Consider the following 24,525-nt stretch of genomic DNA (forward strand, 5'->3'; position numbering starts at 1 on the left):
TGTGTGGTTCAAAAATATATTTTTTAAAATAAGAATAATTTGCAAGTTTACATTAACATAGTTAATTCAAACAAAATACAAATGGAAATTATGTGCAGTATGTCATGATGTTGACCGTTTTTAATTTTTTTGCAGACTCTCCCAAAATTCAATATTGAATATTTATTTTTCTGGAAAAGAAAGTTTTGTTGTGAAAATTCTGAATAGATTATCAAGTAACTTCTTACCCAGACAGTCTGAGGCTAAATTATACCTAAATTCATATCCAGTATTATCTCAATAGGTCATGTAGGCTTTCTTCTGAACTTCAAAGAAAATTTTAATTCTAATTATATACTGATACTCCATTCTAATTGATGAACAAAAAATTGCATGAATTACTATCCGCACACTTTATCTTGGTGCATTTGTGTACCGGGGTGAGGAGTAAGGAGGGTGCTGTCCCGGTATCGATAGTGCTGCCTGGTGCTGCCAACTGAACGAAAATGAAATCTGAATTGAATCGAGAATATGATCGATCGATATGAAATTTCTAAACCGTTATCATCTTAAGCCAACAACTATGTCACATACACATTATATAACATTATAAAACATTTCTCGCAGTGAATCGTGTTCCTAGTATGAATTCTATACTTTGGCTTTGTTGTGTAAACAACAACAGTACTAGGACGTAAAGTGTACGCCAGATGTCGCACAAGGATGCGTAAGCGATTCATAGTTTGTGTTTCAAAGGTTGCCAGTACGAATCTCGAAGATCACCGAGGTCGACCGATTCAGAACTAGATTGTAAATGCACCAAGATAAAGTGTGCGGATAATACCTCATTTATTATACAATGCAGATTTAGCATGAATGGCTGATGACCCAGATGTTAGACCCTTTTTAATAACAAGCATCATTATCATTATTTAGCATGAAAAATGTACTACACCCTTTTAGAGCATGCAACTAATACAGTATTCCTTATTTTAATTACTCATAACCTTTGAAAATTCCATCTGAATAGGCACTTCAAGAAAAGTTTGGAATAATTCAGATTACATCATATAGCTTCTAGCTTTATGAACAGTGTTTCATTGTTAATTGATAAGGTGAACAAAAATAATTACATAACATTGAAAACTAACTGATGAGATAGAAACTACTTGAAAAATGTATTTTCTGTTTCCTTTGCTATTTGTAATATGCAGTAAATTGTATTTAAACTTCAGACAAAAGGGAAAGATGTTTCTGGAAAGTCTGAAGAGCCCACATGTTAGGTTATTAAAAATTGGAATGAAAATTTTGATGATTACATTTGAAGCAAATTTGTTTGTTGTATTTGGCTACCATAATAACAATTTCTTACATTTTCTGAATCAGTGCTCATCTTCCAGGAAGTTACAATATTAAACAAACAAACCATGTAGCTTTAAAATAATCCATAAAGCCTGCCATCTCAAAGACATTGAGCTAATTTCTTGTAATAAGCAATCTTCTTATTGACAGCACTTCCAAAGTACAGTGTGCTCCTGTGTGATAATCTATTACTTTGAACTATTCTCCTGTCATTCAATCTGTGCTGTTTCAAAATATATTTTAAGACCATTGAAACAAGAAACCTGTCATATTTTGATTTCGGACAAGCAAAGTGTTGTTGAGATTATCAGAAACAATATCCACTTTGAAGATAGCATGCGGCAAAATAAACTACTGAAATTAGAATCAGCTCTGAACATCAAGACACATCAATATAACATACAAGGTGTTGCCTGCAACTAGCATCTAACCTGTGTCAGTACAGCATGTGTTCAAAATGTCCACACTCATATTCATTGTTCATAACTGTGCTTGGTGAACATGTTGATGAGCACAGGTTGCCACAAGTACACAAAAATGACTGTATCTTCTCTTGTGATTCAGAGCATGCTGAAAGAATCCAATTTTTCAGTCAGATACCCCACCTAGGAATGTTCCCAAATTACAAGAGAAGATAAAGTTATTTTTTGTATTCTTGAGGCAACCTGTATGCACCAACATGTTCAACACTCTACAGGACCATTATGAACAAAGCTTTAGATCTGAGGGTGAATATTTTAAATACATGCTGTATCAACACAGTTACATTCATTTTCCCACCATCACCTTGCATGTTATAATGATGTATGTTGATTTTCACAGTGTGTTTGTAATTTCCATACTATTTATTTTGCTGCATACTGTATTTTTTTCTAATGATGCTGAGGATTAGAGCATGAGGTATGCATTGCTTTTGTCATTGAAGGCTGAGAAGAATTGGATGTAGAAGAACTGGGGTTGAAGATGATCGAGCCCATCTGTATGAAGATGGCAATACATTGAGGGTTAATTAGTCTCAAGAAGGGCATCCAGCCTGAAACCCTGGGAGAAACTCAAATTGTGCTAGGTGGCTCCTGCATCCCCAGAGATGAATGGGATAAACTGAGTAAAACTTTTGTTCCTGAGGAACCACTCTACCACATTAAATCTATCAACAGTCGCAAAAGAATTAGCTGAAGGCGTGTGCTAACAAAACAGTCTCTAGGAAGTATCACTAATTACTAACATAAGATAATGAAATCTACAGGTTAGAAGAACATGGCAACACTCCAAAGCAAATATGGAGTCAATAACATGACTAGCTTTCATGCAGATGAATTGAAGGCATGCCTGGAAAAATGGATTAACCCCAAAATTAAAAAAGTAGAGTTAAGTGTTGTTATCTGTTCTTGGGTAAGAGATGTACTGGTATCTGTTGTGATGCTGGGTTATCCATCAACAATCATATTAGGTTAAATACAAAAGGTGAAAGTTCTTGTGTTTATGGATTTGCCTTATCTGTAATGTCAAGAACGGGCTAAGCCACTGCTGCAGTCTGCTGGCTAGAGGAACAAGCATGGTAACCAGTGCAGTAAATAATGTTCAAAATGAGAAAGTATATTTGTGAATGACTCTTATAATAGTACAGGGTCTCTCTTATAAACTCAGACAGAGTGCACGGTGTTTGTACTCTGCGCTACAGCAGCTGCCTCAGCCGAACTTACGTCACGTGCGGCCACCCTGGCAGTGTCATCCTTTGTAATGAGGGACGTCATAAACACCATTAGGATATTTTGCACACCAATAACAGGAGTTATGACTGTTTACACGACCATTAAGATGAAACCAGGCCTCATCCTAAAAGAACACTGGCTGTGGGTAGAATCAACTATCATTCAATGATGCAGGATACCACTCACAAAGTCCCACTCTTGTGGCTTGATGAGCAGGTTTTAAACAATAGGCCCATGTAAACCTGTACTGGTTTGATGTGTAACAGCTTTGTAGCTCTGTGTGCAGAAGAAACTGAAACCCCTACTTGTGCTAATTTTATGAGTGATTCATTCGGTGACGTAAGATTCGTACCAATGTCATCTAGCTTTTCCTCTCTTAAAACTACTCATACCGAGCTCGATAGCTGCAGTTGCTTAATTGCGGCCAGTATCCAGTAATCGGGAGATAGTGGGTTCGAGCCCCACTGTCGGCAGCCCTGAAGATGGTTTTCCGTGGTTTCCCATTTTCACACCAGGCAAATGCCGGGGCTGTACCTTAATTAAGGCCACGGCCGCTTCCTTCCAATTCCCAGGCCTTTCCTATCCGATCGTCGCCGTAAGACATATCTGTGTCGGTGCGACGTAAAGCAAATTGAAAAAAAATAAAACTACTCATATGCGTGCATGTTTTTTAAATTGAGCCCTGCGCCAGTAGTTTCAAATTTATTTACATTCACGTGAATCTGTTCTTGTAAAGGTGGTACTTCACCGGGAAATTACTGAAAAATGCATCACATACCCATCGAGTAGACTCGTATTTAAAATAATTTTTACATACAAAATTATGGTGTCGCAATGATGACTGTCTCCCCATGTCAACAGCTGAGATTCAGACTGGCTACTGATGCTAGGTCGAACACGTGCACTCTCCTTGCAAGGTCTAGAACTATGCGCATGCCTCTTGCACTGCCGCTTAGATCTCGGAGAGTAAAAACGCCGCTGGACAGTCTGGGTTTATAAGAAAGACCCTGTAGATACCTATATTTCAGTTTTACAGAACAGAATATTTTACACGGATAATTCGCTTATGATCTATTAAGTAGTTAACCATATCAATATCACAGTACTTCAGCAGCAGTTATATTGGCACTTGATACTGAGAATAAAAAGAACAACAATGAAAATAACTAAAGACCAAACTTTTAAGCTCTTTTTTAAGTATATTTATGGTGAAATAGAGGCTTATGATTCTGTGGAGCTTTAGGAAAAAACCAAAATTGGCTGATAGACCCTCACTTAATTTTGTGACATTCCCCACCAAATATCATGGTCCAAGACCCATAAATCCTGCAAAACTGAAATATTTAAAGGAACAGATGGATTCTGTCAATTTATCATGTATACTACCAAAATATTAAATCTGTTGCAGAATCAGTGAACATTCCTGATGAACCATTTCTTGGTGGTAACAATGACTACTATTAAATAACACCTTCAGCCATAAATTTTCTGGGAATAATACAGTTAGTAAGTGCAATAATATTAGTATAATATGTTTTTAAAAAAATGTTAAATAAAAGATTCAAATGATTTTTTTTGAGTTAGAAGCAAATATTATTTCTAATATTGGAGATAGCTTTGTGAAGGATCGAATAAGTTTAATGTAAATATCCTTCATTTATTACGGATATTGTCTTGTTTTGGGGTTATTAAAGAAACTCTGTAATAAAATATGTTCACAACAATGAATACAGATAATTCCTTATAATTTTTTTTCAGCCTTATTAACAAAACTCAATTTTCCTCCATTTTAAACAAGTGTGGGTTAACCCATTTTTCCGGTCATGCCTTCAATTTGAAAGTTGGGGTTGTAGTATTACTGACAGCAGCAGACAGGCACGTTAAGTGTCATAGTAATATTACTACCACCAGATGTACAGTGATAATAGACTGCAATGTCATCAGCTTCAACACCTTTCCGAGTAATTAACTTCTTCCATTAAATTCACTTCTGTGTGTGGATATACTTTTGATGGTTGAACGGACCAATTCTAGCATGGAATAAGCCTCCACACACATTGCACAGAATTGTTGGAGGAGGGTGTGGTTGTGCTGCATGGAGTTTTTGTGCTTCTCTCCTGGCCTCTTTACATCTGTGTTGTTCCTCTTGAAACAGATTGATAACAGCAAGGATGGTCTGGCACTAAATTGTACAATCTTGAACAAGCATTTCTGAGGTTTGTGGATTAGTGTGCATCATAGTGTGCTTAAGCTGGTCCTTGTAATGCCTCATGGGGACTCCACGAGGTCTGGTGTCGGAACAAAGTTCACCATACAGGATTTGGTGCGGTAATCTGGTAGCACTCATCCGACGGACATGGCCAATCCTTCTAAACCGATGACCATTGATGGACAATTCTATGCTGTTGGCATGTGCAATGTATTCAAATAATATATGGAAGATAGGAGTAAGATAGGATGAACATTATGACATGCCAATATGGGGAAAGGGAGTCACAAAAAGAGGAGACATAGAAAACATGAAAATACTACAGGACAAGGGCAATTTCTTTGTCTTCAAACAGATTGGCTCTCTCTTAATCAACCTCAGTTTTTCTCTGTCCATTTCTTCTTAATCCCCAACCAGCTTGTTTCTGTTTCCCTGCCTCATTAGGAGGTTGGGTGGGCATCAATACTCACCAAAAGGGACCATCGTGACAGACCTTTGGTCTTGATGTGGGAAGTGTAAGATAAGAAGAAAGCTAGATAAAGATGAGAAAAGAGAAGAAACTAAAAGGTAGAGAAGAATACAGCTGATAGAAGACTAGAAACACAGGAAAACACAGCAGGAGAAAACTGTCCCTTCCTTCTTCATTTCTATTACTCTGACTACAATGTATTATGTACTGTGGCTTCATCTTTATGATAAACTGATTTGGATTGTAAACAGGAAAACGAGTGAATCGTTGAGGATAGTTAGAACTGAGCATTATAGTGTATGGGGCATACAAAGACTCAGAATACATCTTAGAAGATTATTCCAAACTTTTTTTTGATGTGTGTGAACTAGAAACTATCATGAACTATCATGATCTGAAGCATATTTTTTGTTACAAGTTTAGTCTTTCAGTATATAGTATTCAGCATCAACTGATCAACTTATAGCAAAGAAGCATTTGCATAGTGAACAGCAGATTTCTTTTTACTTTCATTCAGAAATGATTTATCTTTTTTAATGCTGTACTAAGGGAACATTTTTATGCCAGTATAATTTTATTGTTCAGTATTTGCAAAGCTATGAGGACTTGTTTCTAGATTATCAGATAATGCTTTCGTCTGTGCTTAGATATGACTATTTTGCAGTTACTTTTGCACTAATTTTCTTTTCTAATATTAAAGTTGTATTTATTTCAAGTTATTTTGAAAATCAATTTTTTATTTTTTTTAACCTTTGTTTTCACAAATCGTTCTCCATTTTAGGAGCACATGTTTGAAAACATTCCAGCTTATGTTGTTTGTTGTTTTATTTACCATATTGCTTTCTTAGTTGATGAGACTGGTGGCCGCACCTTTGAAGCAACACAACATTCAGAAAGAAACACTACAATCAGAAGCTGCAAAACAAACACCACCACCACCACCATCACCACCACCCATACAAAAACCAACTGTCGTAAGTTAGTTGATGTCTTATGTTGCGTGAAGGCTTGCTTCCTACGCCGCTCCTCTGTTGCACTACTAACTCATTGAGTGTTTATCTGTCTGCAGGATCTTTTCACCTTCACAGTGTGACTTTCAGCTTACTCTGCAATACCTAATATTCTTCCTCTCATACAAATCTTCTTTGTGTATTTTGTCACTCCTGTGTATAGAAATATGTATAGAAATATGTCTCTATTCCAAGTACTTTAAGATCTAGTCTGTAGTATAGATACATATAACCCTCTAGTCTTCCTGTGTCTTATGATACATATGACATTCTGCACTCCTGACACCAACAGATGTCAAGCTGTTCCTTTGTTAGTTCATGTGTTCATTATGGTTGAATGGTAATGGTCCAACCCTTTTGGTATAGTAGCTTATTATGCATTATTCACCAAAATGTATGTGCAATATATGTGCTAGAAATCATATTGTTATTAACCATTTGTACTAGTTTATGTTTTAAGCTAAGTATTACATACCTACATGGTTATTATTTTTACTTGAAATGAATCTTTCCCTGCCTTACAATATTATATGAATATTCAACTATATTGTTAACTATTTTCATAATTTTAGGTAAGTTGACCACTTCTATTTTTAATAATGTGATGAAGAATTTTAATGGTAAAATGTAGTTATTTTTAGGCTTTTCTCAAAATATAAGAGTTGTTCAATTGAAACATAAATAGAGCTGGTAACACTGAAAATAACTGACAGGTCAGCCAAGAGATGCTTGGTGTTTTCAGTAATAGCTCAGAATGGTCAATCAATCAATCAATCAATCAATCAATCAATCAATCAATCAATCAATCAATCAATCAATCTTGATCTGACTTAGGACTGTCACCCAGGTGGCAGATTCCCCTTCAGTTGTACACCTAGTCTTTTCTTAAATGATTTCACAGAAGTTGGAAATTTATCGTACAACTCCCTTGGTAAACCATTTCTAATGCCTTTTCCTATAAATACCTATTTGCCCAAATTTGTCCTCTTGAATTCAGACTTTATCATCATATTATGATATTCTCTACTTTTAAAGACTCCCTTCAGGCATATTCATCTACTAATGTCATTCCGTGCCATCTCTCCACTGACAGCTCGGAACATACAACTTATGATATAGATATTGATTCCCAGACTGATGAGACCAACTTAGCACAGTGGGGCGAAATGCTGGCAAGCAGGAATGAGTTAGCTGGAAAATTTATAATGTCCAATAACGGCCCATTTATATTGGTATTACATACAATTTATTCAAACAGCATGTCTCCTTACTCCAAAGTCTTCCCAGCCCAAAGTTTGCAACATTTTTGTAACAATACTATTTTGTCAGAAATCGCCAGAACAAATTGTAGTGCTTTCCTTTCTATCATTTCCGATTCTCAAATCACGTAATCTTGGTGTAAGTCCTATACACTGGAATCATTCTCTTATTGGGGTCTTACCAGTGACTCACATACCTTCTTTTGCACATCCTTACTACAACCCCTAAATGTCCATATAACCATATGAAGAGATCTGTAACCTTTATTTAAATCCCATTAATGTGATCACTCCAAAATATCTTTCCTTATATTAATACCTACGGTCTGTACTACATCTACTCAAATAATCAGCCAATTCCAGCCGAGTACTCTCTAAGTACTATGTTTCCAACCCTCTGAAGCCAAACTCCTGTAAAACACAAGTGTGTGCATTTCCTCTACGAAACAAGGAAGCGCGGCGACAGCTGAACATTACATGGCAAGGGGAATGATTGGAACATTGCCTACACCAGTTTATCTAGGTGTCACACTAGACTGTGCTTTAACATGCAGGCAGCAATGTCTGAACATGAAACAGAACAATGTGCCATACTTAAGAAACTGATCAGCAACACCTGGGGAGCCAATCCACACATCCTGAGGACTTCTGCACTTGTGCTGTGTGTGTCAGCTGCTGGGTATGCCACTCCTGCGTGAAACGCTTCAGTAAGCAGGTTGACACTGTGGTCAACGATACTGCAAGGATAATCTCGGGATGCCTAAAACCACCACCAGTACAGAAATTGTACCCGAATGTTGGAATAGCCCCATCCAACATCCAGAGGCTGAGAGAAAAAAGCAGGAGAATGACCATCAACATTCACTCCACGGTCACCAAGCAGCAAGGTCGCACCTCAGGCCCCGCAAGAGCTTCCTTGCTAGGACTCTGTTGCTGGAGGGAACACCAGAGACATTTCCTCTTACCAGATTGAGGAGCTCACTGCCCACAGACATGTCACCAAAGGAAGAACTAGCTCCTGGCACCAACCTACCTTACCCTGTACGGAAGTCCCTCAAGCGCTTAAGAGTGGGCGTCCTTTGACGCAGGACTAACCTGTAGAAATGGGTGATCCTTCCAGCAAATGCAGACACCTCGTGTGAATGTGGTGCCAAACAAGAGCCAAGCCACCTACTTATCTCTCCCCTCCTGGACAACCATGTACTGTCCGCACACTTTATCTTGATGCATTTGTGTACGGGGTGAGGAGTAAGGTGGGAGCTGTCCCGGTATTGATAGTGCTGCCTGGTGCTGCCAACTGAATTAAAATGAAATCTGAATTGAATCGAGAATATGATCGATCGATATGAAATTTCTAAACCGTTATCATCTTAAGCCAACAACTATGTCACATACACATTATATAACATTATAAAACATATCTCTCGATGCGAATCTTGTTCCTAGCATGAATTCTATACTTTGACTTTGATGTGTAAACAACAACAGTACCAGTACGTAAAGTTTACGCCAGATGTCGCACAACGATGCTTAAGCGATTCATAGTTTGTGTTTCAAAGGTTGCCAGTATGAATCTCGAAGATCGCCGAGGTCGACCGATTCAGCACTAGAATGTAAATGCACCAAGATAAAGTGTGCGGATAGTACATTATAAGATGTTTTACAGGAAACAACAAAGCCATCACAGCTGCAGTTTTTTGGTTTGCTGACTAGACACAGAAATGAATGCATACCTACGGTAGGTATTTACCATGATCTCCATGATGTACTTCCCACTCTATGGTGGTCAATTTAAGGTGTGCTGTGCTAAATAGAGGAGAAGTTGAGGCAACATTAGTGTGTAATGTTTATTCCCAAACAAATACAACATGGCATGATTCAGTTCTTGTGCAAAGAAGGTGCTCTGACTAGAAAAATTGTCACGAGGTCTGCTTGTGCTCCACGGAAATGCAGATCAACATGCTGCCAGTACAACAATGGACAGTTGCACTGTTTTTGCTGGGGTCTTATGGATCAGCCACCTTACAACTAAGATCTCTGTCTGCTGAAGAAAACCCTGAAAAGTAAGCAAGTAGTTCCTCATGCTGTGGAAGAAAATCAGCAAATAGTGTCCTTCATTGTGGAAGGTATAGAAAAACCTGTACAGCATTGGGACAGGTGTCTGAATAAAGTGATTATCTGCAGTCCCTCTCAAACTACCATCAATATGCTGCTGTTCTGAAATAGTGTTATGTTGTCCAACATAGACACACCAGTCTGTGTTTCACTTGATCCACCCTTTTAGTTTAATAATTACGTAGTGGAGCTGAACATAACTTCTGTATCTTTGTTCATCCATTGAATGTTGGAATTATTTCACACTACAACATTACTTAGTTACAGTCTGCCTCGATATGGTAGCATAAAGGTTAGTGGTTTTAGCTGCCGTCCTCGGGGGCCTGGGTTCAATTCCCAGTACTGCCAGAAATTTAAGAATGGCGGGAGGGGCTGGTATGTAGTTGAAATGGTATATGCAGCTCACCTCCACTGGGGGTGTGCCTAAAAAGAGCCACACCACCTCAGGATGAGGACACAAATTCACTTAGTTATAATAGGATTATATTGCAGTTTATTCCTTATTTTTATTTGTACTGTAATCTCCTCCATTGTTGTGCCTTATGTGATCTGATTTCAACTGTATTATTAATATTGTAGGTCTATTCTTATATGTAATCTTTACAGAGCTGATGTAGTCTTTATAAGTTTGATTCTGTCTCATGTGTCTTCTTATACTTATAATGAATGTAGGTATACAAATCAGCAAATCAGTTCCTTTTTTTTTTTTTTTTCATATGATGGACTTCCACAATTCAGACTGTGTTGATAGTCTGCACACTGCTGTGATTTTGGATACAACAGCATCAACAGTAAAAAATGTATTTGCATTTTCAAAAGTTAACTAATTATATCATAATATTTACTACATAGTTTATATTGTATATCAATATAAATTATCTTTAAAAATAATAGACTTATACAAGCTTACTATTAACATATTATTTTTGTAAATATGTGTAATAACATTTTTTGTATTACCATTCTGATTGCTTTCTTAACCTTGGCTGTAACTTTGTATGCTTTTCTTCTCTTGCATTTTCTACCAGGCTACTACTGCTTAAGAAGATCCCAGTACTAATGCTTCATTTCCCACCAATTGTGTGAATTCAGATGAAATAGTGACAAACCATTTACTGCCAAATGTTTTCAGATGGAGAAAATTTTCAGCCATGCATGGCGTGGAAAGAGGGGCCTCGTGGAAGAGGAGAATACTAAACCACACCCTATTCATGAAGATTATGTGGATGATGAGCAAGGACTTCAAAGAAGGCACCTGGTTGATACTACTCTAATCGTTCACTTCTTTGGCAAGAAAGGGACAGATGAGTTGAGATATGAAGGCTTCAAAAAGTAAGATATTACGGTATTAGTGATAGCATGTCATACTGCTTTTCATAGGTTTTATTTGTGAATAATAACTAGATTGAAGGTTTTACCTTCTGGACTACATTATTTTCTGTTGACGTGATAAATATGTTCTGCGGTTTGTTGCATATTCTATGTCATTTGGAGCTGTTTAAACTAGTTTTATTTTTCCTAAAACTGGCAATTTTGAGTCTGAAGCCCTACAGAGTATATTGCCTATGGATACCTATTCATTGCCTAGACTGCCATTTTTGAATTTTTATTGGTTACCGGTACACTACCAAAATTTTAAAGATCATGTATATCAATTACTTTTAGGAAACATATAATAGCAATAGAATGAAAGGTTTTAATATGCTACGAGTATTTTGTAAGAAGGCTGATGAAGGGATTAGAATTGAATTCCAAAACATGTACTGAACTAAATACAGTCTAGCCTGAGCAAGCAACAAGTGTAGACGTGCTGGGTTGAGTGTGCCGGTAGAGCGAGAGGGGAGTGTTGGAGGGATGAGCAAGAGAGAAGCGAAGAGTGACGAGGAAGATGATTGGTGTGGAACAATTTTGGGTAGTTATCGGAAGATGGCAGGGGAGAAAGAAGAAGCAAAAAACGGAGGAAGTGAAATGGAATTGGGAATGAAGGGAGAGATGATGCTGGTGGCAATGGTGATTTTGGTAATGCTAGTTATTGGGGGAGTGGAAGTGAACCCCGGGCCGATCTCCAGTGGAAGTATGAGCTGGGAAGGCATGGAAGTAGTTAGGAATGTGGTAAAAGAGGTGGTAGAAGAAGTTTGCCCGTTTGAGCAAATTAAAAATATGATACAGGAGCAAACGAAGGAGTTTGATAATATGAAGAAATGGTTCCAGGAAAAAATAGACGGTATAACAACCAAAGAAACAATGGGAAAGAAATTGTGGCACTAAGAGCTAAAATAAGAAAGTTGGAAGAGGAAGTGTCAAAACTGCAAATAGAAGTAGAGGCCAGTAGTCAAGATCGAAGAAAGAAATGCTGCTTATATATATATATATGGTGTTCCAGAGGAAAGGAGAGAAGACAAAGTTAATACAGTTTATAAAGTGGTGGAACTAATCCAGAGCAAAATGAAAATTAACTTCAGCAAAGTTGACATAGACAATGTGGAAACGGTAGGTAAGGTGCAGGGCCACAAGCCTATAAAAGTGTTTTTATCTACATTGATGACTGAAATAGTGATCAGAAATGCAGGTAACATTCAGAGCAAAAAAAATTTTGGATCAAGAGAGACATAGGAAGAGAAGGGATAAGAATTTAAAAGTGATCAAGAAACATTTAGTGAAGGCCAGACATCAAGGATTAAAAGCTCACATTAGGGGTCAGCAATTAGTGGTGACTAATGGCAGGTGGATAAGAATCTGGACTGTGACAAACTTATTGGAATTAGAAGAAAGGATGAAGCAGGATGAAGTGACGGGGGCGAGAGTGGAAGAAATGCAAGCAGTCTGAAACTGTGCCGGAGATGATGGACGTGATGAAAGGGGAAGACCAGGAACCAGTGAGGTCATAGAAGCTGCTTTGGAGACATCGAGGCAAGAGGAAAGAATTGGAAGCAGTGAGTTGAGGGAGATTGAGGACTGTGTAAGACACATGTGGAGTGAATTCGAAAGTATGAAGGAGGAATTCACTTAAAAAGATGTTTGGAACAAAGGGAGAAGCAGGAGTCTACAGGATTTATGGGGAAAAAAAGATAAAAGTGAGAAGGGTGTATTAACGAGAAGTAAAAAGTTAAATAATGTTAGTAAGTAAGATAATAAGTGATTGTCAGAATTGTGTGGTGTCAAAGGTAGTGAGAAGTGGTTAGAGTGATGTAAATAGTTCCCTGGTAGAGTGAGTAATGAATGAGGGTTAAGAGGGTGGAGATAGATGAGTATGATGAAAAATAAAGGGAAAAGTTGGTCAAGGAAAGAGTATAGAGTGATTGTATGTGATGGGAGTGATAGTGCCTAAGAGTGAGTAAGTTATTGGTGGAATTAATAAGAGAGATAGTGAAATATGAAGATGAAATGTGATGGGAGTGGTGGTGGCTAAGAGTGTAAGTTATTAGTGGATTTTGTGCTGTTTGTAAGTAATTATTGTAGTGTAGATAAGAGTGATTAAGTTATAGAGATAGTATGGTAATTATTGAAGGAGTAAGAAGAGGTGGTATAATTTAATGTGAAGGATGATTGTGATTCGGTGGTACGTATGTAGAGAATGTGACGGTTAGAAAGATGTGGAATAAGAGGTTGAGTTTATAGTGTATAGTAAGTATGCAAGAATGATAAGATGAAGGGGTAGTGGTTTTAATGTGAAGTAAGTAAGTAAGTAAGTAAGTAAGTAAGTAAGTAAGTAAGTAAGGGAATAGTGTATGAAGATATGGTGGTAAGATAAGGAAAGATGGTTCGGATGGTTAAGAATGAGGAAGTTATAGGAGATGTGTGGATTTGAAATGCAGAGTGAATTGGATTTGAAATGTATAGTGGAGTTATTTGTTAAGTGTAATTTTGTTAGGAGTGATATAGTTAAGTTGATTTAAGGTAAAAGCTGGAAGGATAGTAGATTTGGTGGGGTGTTACTTGAAGTGATATTTGGAGTGATTGTAATTAAGGAAAGACAGTCTGGCTTGTTAAGAGTATGTAGAAAGTGGTAAGTGGTGGTTTGTGTTTGTTAATGGGATTTGAAATGTATAGTGAATTTAGTTAGTAGATTTGAACTATAAGTAAAAGTAAGAGTGATTTTATTAAGCTGGAAGGAGAATGGAATAGGGTTGGCAAATATTTGAATGGTAAGAGGAGTTATTTGAATTGGCGGGGTGTTATATGGAGTGATTTTAAATACAGAAAGATGATCTGGTTTGTTAAGAGTGAGGAAGTTTTAGAGACAGTGAGATTAAGTTAAGCATATTTGTGCTGTAATATGGTAAGAAGTTAGAGAATGATTTCATCGTGAGTAATGAGAGGTAGAATGAAAGCTGAACAATGGTCAACGAGGTGACGTGGGTAAAATATCGGGCACAGACTCAACAGTTGACGCAATGTGTTGACTGGCACAAGAAGTTGTAGTAGGTCTTGAGTGTATAGGCAGTTATGGAATAATAATAATAATAATAATAATAATAATAATAATAATAATAATAATAATAATAATAATAATAATAATAATAATAATGATGATGATGATGATGATGATGATGATGATAATACTTTATTAACAGTAATACCACTTTACATAACAGTAGAGAAGAATAAACAAAACAAAACACACTAAAAAGAAAGTTCAATGGATTATAAGTAGAAAAATATGTACAGATATATACACAGGTTATATTACAAGTATTCACAGGAAAGTAATAGTCAATTCTGGAGATTATGTAAGTGATTTCTCAATTTTGACAATGAGCAGTTAAATACATCAATATCCACTTTGTTTAGAGATATTGACATTCGTTCAATTGGCCCATTGAATGCATAGTTAGTTCTATGCCAATTTGTAGACAATGTATTCTTGAACCTTGTGCGTCTGTCTGGTACATGTACGTTAATTTTTGCAAGGAGTTGTGGACAATTCACCAAGGAATGAAGCAATTTAAAAATGAAGAGTGTATCCAATAATTCATGGCGTTGTGACAGGCTATGCAGATTTAAGGACTGTTGTAAGGATGTATAATCAACATCATATGAGAATCCTGCTCTAAATGAATATAAACGAAGAAATTTATGTTGTACTGAATCTAATCTATGGATAGAGGTCTGATGAGAAGGGTTCCAAACAGGTGTACAGTATTCTAGTATAAGGCGTACCATAGACACATACAGCAATCGATAGGTAGCTAAGTTTGAAAATTCTCTAGAATATCTAGTAATGCAACCCAATCTTTGAAATGCTTTCTTACAAATATTTTCAATATGTTCATTAAACAATAGGTTATAACTGAATAAAACACCAAGGTCATTAACTTGTGAAACAGGAGTTAGAATGTTGTTATTACTAAATTTGTACTGAAATGATATTTTCTTCTTGTTTTTAAAAAACTATATTATTTTATATTTCTCATGATTAAGTTTGAATACAGTACTTTTCCAGATGATGTAAATCTTCTTGAAGTTTTAAACAATCAAGTGGACAATTAATTTGCATAAAAAAATTGCATCGTCAGCAAACAAAAGCAATTCAGAATTCTTAAGTATATTTTTAATGTCATTTATGTAGAGAGTAAAAAGTAAGGGCGCAAGGTGAGACCCTTGAGGAACTCCACTGGTAACAATAATAGGCGCAGAAAAATGATTCCTTATTTTAACAATCTGCAGGCGATTTTTAAGGTATGATTCAAATCGTGAGAGGAGGGCCCCATTAATTCCGTAGCCTGTTAGTTTTTGCAGCAAGATATCATGGTCGACAGTGTCAAAAGCTTTTGAGAAGTCTGTATAAATGTGCAATGACTTGCTGTATCAGTCAGGAAAGGAAAAGTAGGGCATTGCCCTTTAGGTGTCAGGGTGCCAGATTGCCATTTATTTTATTTTATTTTACTTTATTTTATGTCTTGTGTTATTTGTTTATTGCACTTTAGTATATGTGACTTTGTTTTGTCCATCAAGTTGCCGCATTACTAGGGCTAACAGATCTCCAGAAGGGAATCGACCGTGGGCCATTTGACAGTCCATGTTGTGCCAGATTGCCGTAAATTTTATTTTACTTATCTTATGTCTTCTGTTATTTGTTCATTGCACTTAAGTATTTTGGTATTACTGATCGGTTTTTCAGTATATTGCTTAGGCTGTTTTGGATTTGAACTATGTATTGGGTGGAAGCCTCTGATGTTCAATAAATCCACTATTTAAATAGTAAAAAAAAAAATAGTACTGAACTAAATAAAATGTAGATAACAGCATGTTGTCACAAATTGACTAGGCAGACTCATATAACATAGATTTCCAAATTGTAACCCATGCACTGTGTAGTGGTTTCTGTATTAAAACATAAGGTCAGTCAAACCCTAAAATTTGAGTGTCAGCCATTAAAGTGAATATGGCTTGCATATGGAAACCATATGTTGCAGAAGAAATCTGGATCTTTATACATCATGGAACACTCAGCTGAATCATCCCTTTCTGTTAGAAGCTGAGCAATTTGAATGAGGTATACAAATCCAATTAGTTCTTTAAACATCCACTGAACAGACCTATTGCTCTACTGTCGTCCATTCTGTAAATATGTCCAAAAAATAGCAGTCTCCTTTTCTGTAGTGTTATAGATATGTTTTCTATGTTCTGATAAATTTTGTTACTACTTCTTAATTTCCAAAATTCTGTAGTTTTTAGAGGGCCTAATGTTTTTCTTATAATTCTTCTTTCTAGTACTTCCAATCTTTCAAGTTTATAATTGAGTACTAAGCATTCACTGGCGTAGCATTCTGGTTTCACAACTGTATTGTAGTGCTTTATTTTAATATTTTTAGATAAACATTTTTTGTTGTATGCATTTTTTGTTATACCACACGCTCTTTCCATTTTGTGTATCCTTGCCCCTCTAGCAGATTTTTCCAAACCATTTTCTTGGATTGTTTCCCTCAAATATTTGAATTGCTTTACCCTTTTGATACAACCAACATCTGTTCCTAGCAATTATGGAGCATTTTTTATATTCGTCATGAATTTTGTTTCTCTACCGAAATTCTTAAGCCTGCCATGTTGGCTGTCTCTTCCAAAAGATTTACATGTATTGCTGCATTAGTCAAGCTTTCAAATAATATGGCAAAATCATCTGTAAATGCTAGGCAACTTATCACAACACCTTTGTTCTTTCTCCCCAGTATAAGTGGTAATATACGTAGGTGGTTTGAAAAGTTCTCGGAATGTACTAGAATTAAGTATCTTACCTCGGTGGAACTGCTTTTATTTTTCAACATAGTCTCCCTGTAGACTAATGCATTTGGTCTAGTGATGTTCCAATGCCTTGATCCCATCTCGAAAATGAGATTCCTCCAGGCCTGCAAAATACCTCTCCAATTCGGCTGTCAGTTCTTCCCTTGTAGAAAATCTCCATCCACCGAGGAAAATTTTCAGCCTGGGGAATAGATGAAAGTCTGATGGTGCCAAATCAGGTGAATAAGGTGGATGTGGCAACAATTCGTACCCCAGTTCATGAAGTTTTGCCATGGCAATAACACTTATGTGCGGCAGAGCGTTGTCCTGATGAAAGATGACTTTTTCCTTGTCAAACCGGGCCTTGTTTCGCATATCTTTTCCTGTAGTTGGTCTAGGAGGTTTGCATAGTATTTCCCCATAATTGTTTGCCCAGTAGGAAGATAATCTATCAGCAGAATGCCTTTTGCATCCCAGAAAACTGAGGCCATGACCTTTCTGGCCGAACACACTGCCTTTGCTTTCTTTGGTGGTGGTGAATCAGCATGTTCCCACTGCTTTGACTGCTGTTTTGTCTCTGGGGTATAGTAGTGGACCCAAGTTTCATCTGTAGTCACAAACCGGCGCAAAAAATCTTGTTGGTTGCACTGAAAACGGGCCAGACTTTGTTCGGACATTTCCAATCTGGTGCGTTCATTATCCAATGTCAAGAGCCACGGCACCCATCTTGCGGATAATTCTTTCATACCCAATTCTTTGGTTAAAATATAATATACCCATTCAGAAGACATCCCTACAGCTTCAGCAATCTCCCGCACTTTCAGTTGACGATCCTCCATGACCATTTCATGCACTTTTGTGATAAATTCTGGGGTCATAACACTTTTTGGCCGTCCACTACGCGGATCACCATCCAAGCTCTCCCGACCAGATTTAAACTCGCTGGTCCACTTGGCAACAGTTGAAAATGAAGGAGCAGAGTCCCCCAGTGTGTTCTGAAAGTCGGCATGAATATCCTTTGCTTTCATACCTTTCTTTACAAAGTATTTAATCACTGCTCAAATCTCAGTTTTTTCCATTGTCACAAATCACTACGTGGGAACAACAACAAAGAGTCGTCACTACCACACTCCTGCAGCTAGAGCACTGACGCGCCCCGTGCTCACTCACAAAGGATGTGTGATTAATGCACGGGAACCTCGTTGCTCTAGCACTGACATCTAGCGGTGATTCCAAGAACTTTTCAAACCGTCCTCGTATTATAATACTGCAGTTTTTCATTCCAAATTCTCAAAAAAAATTCCAAGATACAAATGAAAAGGAGTGGAGATAAGCCATCACCTTGTCTGACACCTATTTTTATTTTAAAAGGTCGTGATATCTCACCCATAAATTTAACTTTTGAGATTGTGTCTGTAAGAGTTTCACGGATCAGGTTTGCCAATTTGATTTCAACTCCAAACTCCCGTATGGTTTTATCCAAGATTTCTCTATCAACAGAATCAAAAGCTTTTTTAAATTGATGAATCTTATGATTATGTCTTTTGAGTTCATTTGTCTGTGACAAATTACTGACTTCAAGTTGATTATCTGCCCTTTCTAAATCCAGATTGATATTCACCCAGTTGACTGTCAAGTGTAGATTGTACTCTGTTGAGTAATATTGTTGTGAATACTTTATAAGCAATTGGTAGAAGAGAAATACCTCTATAGTTGTTGACATTTTGCTTGTTACCCTTCTTATATAATGGGTGAGTTAGAGCCACTTTCCATTCTGCTGGTAACTTTTCTGTTTTCCAAATTTCTTCAAAAATTATTTGTAAATCTTCAATGATTTTTGGTTCAGACCATTTCAGAAGTTCAGCTGTTTATTATATTTCAGAGATTTAATTACATCTTTTTTTTCTTTGACAGTTGGCAGCAAATCAGAATGAATCTCTGGAAATTTTAATTTGTGGCTTGGTTCCGGACAGTTCAAAATGTTTTCAAAGTGTTTTGCCAGTATTGCACAGTTTTTGGCATTGTTAAGGCCAGTTTTACCATTTTCATCTCTGAAACAAATACTTGGAGCTTGGTAGCTCTTCAAGTTATTCTTGAAGGTTTGATAGAAGTTTCGTGAATTATTTTGTATGAAATTATCCTGTATTTCCAGTAGCTGTGATTTTTCATAGGAACTTTTGACACTTCTTATAATTCTTGCTGTTTCTTTCCTTTGTAGTTTAAATAACTCATAATGTTCATTCTTTCTAGAACATTTCCAAATTCTCCACGTTTTTGTTCTTTGCGTTAGTGCTTCTTCACAAATGTCATTCCACCAGACCTTCTTTTTTGTTTTAGCTGACCCAAATATCTTTCTTGCTGCATTGTTAATTTGTTTTAACACTTTTTGTCAATTACCACGTTGAGTTATTTTAATTTCTTTCTGAAAATGCTTAATTGCATCTTGAGAAATGTTGAGTTTATCTATTTTATATTTCATTAGTCCTTTTTGTTTCTTTTGTGTTTTGGTTGGTAACAGTTTCAGCTTAATTTTTGAAGGATAGTGGTCAGAGTCAAAATCCCCACTTCTTATTACTTTAACATACATGACTTCTCTAATATTCTTTTGAGAAATCACTAGGCCTACATGGTCTAATTGGAATTTGCCTGAAGATCTCCAGGTTTTAGCTTTTCTTGGGAGTTTCTTGAAGAAGGTCGACATTAACTTCAGTTGAAAGGATTTACACAGATTAATAAGCCTTATACCATTCATGTTGGTTTTTCTTTGTGCTGGATGTTCCCCTACATTTTTTCTGAAGATCTTTTCTCTGCCTATTTGAGCATTAAAATCACCCAGTAGTATGATAACATTTGATTTTGGGATTTCAGTTATTTCATTGTCCAGTAGATCCCAGAATTCCTCAGTTTTACTAGGATTCTTATTATTATCTTTGTTCATTGGTGCATGACAATTGACAAATGTGTACTTTTTGTTCTTACACTTAATTGTGACAAGAAATAACCTTGATTTGAAATCTAATACATTATCAACTATTGTTTTATGAACATAAAAGATGGTGTCTAGTAGTGGCATTCCTTTCATAATTTTGATTGCTAATTTACCCTTAAAGATTCTATAGCTTTCCATTTCAGTCACATTCTCTTCCACAAATCTAATCTCTTGAACTGCTAGAATTTGGATTTCATGTTTATTTAACAATTTTTCTAGTTCTTTCTGTTTGCCAGTTTTTAGCAAAGAATTTACATTCAGGGTTCCTTCAAAGAATTTCCTCTGAAATTTAAGTCTAGAAGGATTCCAAGGATGCTCAGACTCATCGTCATTGCAGATGTTGGGACTCCTCAGAACCCTAGGTTTCGTTGCATTGCATAATGCAGTGGTGGATTTCTCATTCGAGCTGCTGCCTGAGCTAGTGCTATCTTGAAGCAGCTTTTCCATTCTGCAATTGAAATTGTACAATTTACAGGGTGGGGACCAAAATTCCAAGTTAAGATCGGATTGTTAGTCCAAAACGATTATCTTTTCGTGGTTTACTCCACTAGGTTCTTCCGCTCTGTCTGCCATTGGGAACCGAGATTCCTCCTTCGCCTTGGAGACCTTGACTTGTTTTCACTTGTAACCCTAGGCAGGGGCCCTTTAACAGGGTGCTACCATCCGGAGCCAGATGGTCCCTGGTTTCTTCATGAGGTTGATACTCCTCCCCCTCCTCCTTCCCCATCACTTGCAAGATGAGGCCCCATGCTTGGGACCGGCATAGCAGAGTTGAAATCTGGGCTTTATTCATTACTGTTTGCAAGAAGGACCTATTCCAAATGAATGGAGAGTTGCATATAGTAACCTCACTGTACAAAGAAAAAATAAGAAAAATAAAGCAGATAACTACAAACCAGTCAGATTGACATGTGTTGATTGTAAGCTCTGGGAAAGCATTACTTCTGATTATTCTAGGCGTGTTTGCAAAATTACTAATTGATTAAGGCAGTTCAGTTTTAGGGAAGGTTATTCCAGTGAGGCTCAACTTGTAGGATTCAAAATATAGCCAGTATTTCATATTCAGGAGGTCGAACGGACTGCATCGCTGTTGACCTATCTGAGGCTTTTTCAGAGTAAATCATGAGAGATCACAGATGAAAATGAGGACTGGTGGACCAGTGAAATGAATTATTGAATGGGTGGCTTAATTTCTAGAAAACGGAACTCAGAAAATGAAAGTAAGTAAAGCATTTGTAATGATTAAGAAGGGGCAAGGCAGTATTATTGGACCTTTATGTTTATATATATAGTATGTGTTGAAGAGATGTACAGAACAAAAATGGCCAACTGGGTACCACTGGTAGTCAAAATGACCATCAATGACCCCAAATGGAAATCAATCAATCTTGTTTATGGGACTCTAACCGGGATTACTTGATTCGAGAACTGGAAGAGATCCAAAAGAAAGCAATATGATATTTTACTCGGTGATTTCTGATAAAATAGTAGTGTTATAAAAATGTTGCAATCTTTGGGCTGGGGAGACTTGGGAGTAAGGAGACGAGCTACTTTACAAAGTCGTATGTTCTGAACTGTCACTGGAAAGATGACGTGGAGTGATAGATGAATAGCCTTGAGCAGAGTTTTTAAAAGTAGGAAAGATCATAATAAAAAGATATAGTTGTCATTCAAGAGGAAAATTTTTTGGCAAATCTTTTTTTTAAGATTAGGAATTAGGGATTGGAATAATTTACCAAGTGAGATGTTTGACAGATTTCCAACTTTTTGAAATCATTTTAAAAAAGACAAAGCAAATAACTGACAGGGAATTTACCACCTGAGTGACAGCCCCAAATGCAGATCAGTGGTGAATGATTGAGATTGATAGTTTGTAGTTAGCTGATGTTTCCTGCATCAGTAACACTCCTTCAGCCTAATATTCTCCCTGGGTGGTGGTGCTAAACGAGTGACAGTGATCAGATGCTGCCATACTGCCCTTCTGGGTCTAGTGACCATAACAGTAATGATACAAGCAACTTAAACAGTCCTTCTCAAGAAGACTCTACATGAATATTAAGCCCTAAGTTACACACCTGCTTACTTAGCATTGAAGAGACTAAAGTGAATTTTTGTCCAAGGTTGTAATAGATCACTCTTCTGATGTTCTGGGTCTACAAGCAGCTCTCTCCAAACCAACTGCCTTTGAATAATGTTCAGTTGACTTACAAAAACACTGCCAATTCTCAAGGTAGTGGTAGCAGTTCTATACAATGTTAGCATTTAAGTGCTAAAATGCAAGATGTAGCTGTCAGTTGGCTTACTGGCATGCTGAAGGTTACCTTTTCAGTTCAAACTTCTGGCACACCATCATGTTTCGTAAAACTAAGACTCGTTGAATGGCTGTTAAACACACAGTATTATTAACGAGCTGACATGCTGTATCCCTGAAGTTAAGCAGATGCAAGCACTTGGTAGAAACATAATGACAAGCTAGAAAAGAAAGACGTCAGTGAGAAAACCAAATGCAGACTGGTCAGTGCCATCATTTTCCAATTAGCTACTTACATCTGCGAAACATGGACTTTGAAGAAAACTGATAGGTGAAGGATCGATGCATTTCAGTTTTGGTGTTGGCAACATCTGCTGAGAATACAGTGGACAGCCAGAATTAGTAATAAGAAAATCTTGGACCGAATCAAGCCAAAATCTCCTTTGAAGTGAGTATAGCGAGATAAAAGCTTGGAAAAGGATGTCGTGCTCAGGATGATGGGTGTCAAAGGAGGAACTGGAAGCCAAAGATTAAATTGGATGTCAGAGGAAATACTAGCATGATGATTACTGAACTTAACAAAGGTGCCCAGAACAGAGCTGAGTGGGGGCACATGACCAAGAAATGTACTCAGCTGAATGAAGGAGAGAGAGAAAGATAACTTACTTGCTAGTATGTCTCAAGAAATTCCATCATTAGTGTTATAGTTACAACAGCCTTAGTATCCTATAAAAAATTGTCAAATAATTTGTAATAGTACTAGTTGACGTACTGGCAGAGATGGGAAGAGTACAAGAAAAAAGTAATTGGGCTGAATTACAGTTACCTGAGAAATATTTTACTCAGTTACAATTACAAATTACTTTTTCAACAAGTAATCAATAAAATTACAATTATTTTACAGTCCTAAGGAAATCGCTGACATTTCCTTTTTGCCTGGGGCTGTAACAGTACCAAAGTTTGCAAGGAAGAGATTTTTTTTTTTTAAACCATAAAGATGTTAAGTGGCTGTTCAATAGGTGAGACTAAACACGATAGCTTCGAATTTTTGGCATTATCTTTCCGCATCATTTTTAATATCCGGCTCCTTGGTTTAATGATCAGCGTAGCCGTCTTCGGTTCAGAGGACCCTGGGTTCAACTTCTGGCCGGATTGGAGATATTAAGCCTTGAATGGTTAATTCCTTGGCTTAAAGACTAGGTGTTTGTAATGTCCCCAACATCCTGCAACTCACACATCATACATAAAACTATCCTCCGCTATATTAACACACAATTTCCTACACACGGCAGATGCCGCATATCCTTGTTGGAGTGTCTGCCCTACAAGGTCTGCACAGGGCTAGCAGTAGCTGCATTAAATTGTTATTGTTATTGTATTTATTTAGTTTTTAGTTTTTGACTTGTAGTATTTCAAATAATTTATCATTTACTTTAACCTACACATTAAATAACTGGTTCTTAAAATTCTCATCAGTAAGCCTTGACTTCTTTCGGGGGCGGGGTCGGGGGGAGTATATCTTTGAATTTAATGAAAAGATGCCCTACAGGAGCACTTGAAGGAATACATTGGGATAAGTGATGTATTTGGAAATACTGGAGAGGTAAGAATGTACTCCATCCAGAACTGGTGAAGCTACTGGTTCTGCTGCAGTAGAACTGAAATAGTTATTTATGTAACAGTTTACGTTACAAGTGAGATGTTTACGTCCGAAACCACAGCTGAAGGAGGAATTTTGAAATGAGTAATGCAAACTTATGACTTTAGTGGCTGTTGCATACAGTATTCGATTCCATACTATGGTGAAATTACTTATTTTAAATTAAATCTATTATAAATACATTTTTTTCATCACGATGCAAATCGTCCATGTTTGATCCATGCATTGACTTTTCTTGTTTTGTTGTTTCTGTCTTGCTATGACATGTTATGAGATGTTATTTGAAACA

General features: G+C 36.9%; 1 protein-coding gene across 1 annotated transcript in view; it reads left to right on the forward strand.

Annotated features, from left to right (window-relative positions):
- The window catches only part of MICU3 (Mitochondrial calcium uptake 3), a 93,715-nt gene that overhangs the window by 40,085 nt on the left and 29,105 nt on the right, over positions 1–24,525 (forward strand). The window contains exons 7-8 of the mRNA XM_068226851.1: positions 6,580–6,705; positions 11,248–11,447. Of these exons, the coding sequence (XP_068082952.1) occupies positions 6,580–6,705; positions 11,248–11,447 (326 nt within the window). The remainder of the gene's footprint in view (positions 1–6,579; positions 6,706–11,247; positions 11,448–24,525) is intronic.

Source organism: Anabrus simplex, chromosome 3, assembly GCF_040414725.1.
Source record: "Anabrus simplex isolate iqAnaSimp1 chromosome 3, ASM4041472v1, whole genome shotgun sequence".
Classification (NCBI taxonomy): domain Eukaryota; kingdom Metazoa; phylum Arthropoda; class Insecta; order Orthoptera; family Tettigoniidae; genus Anabrus; species Anabrus simplex.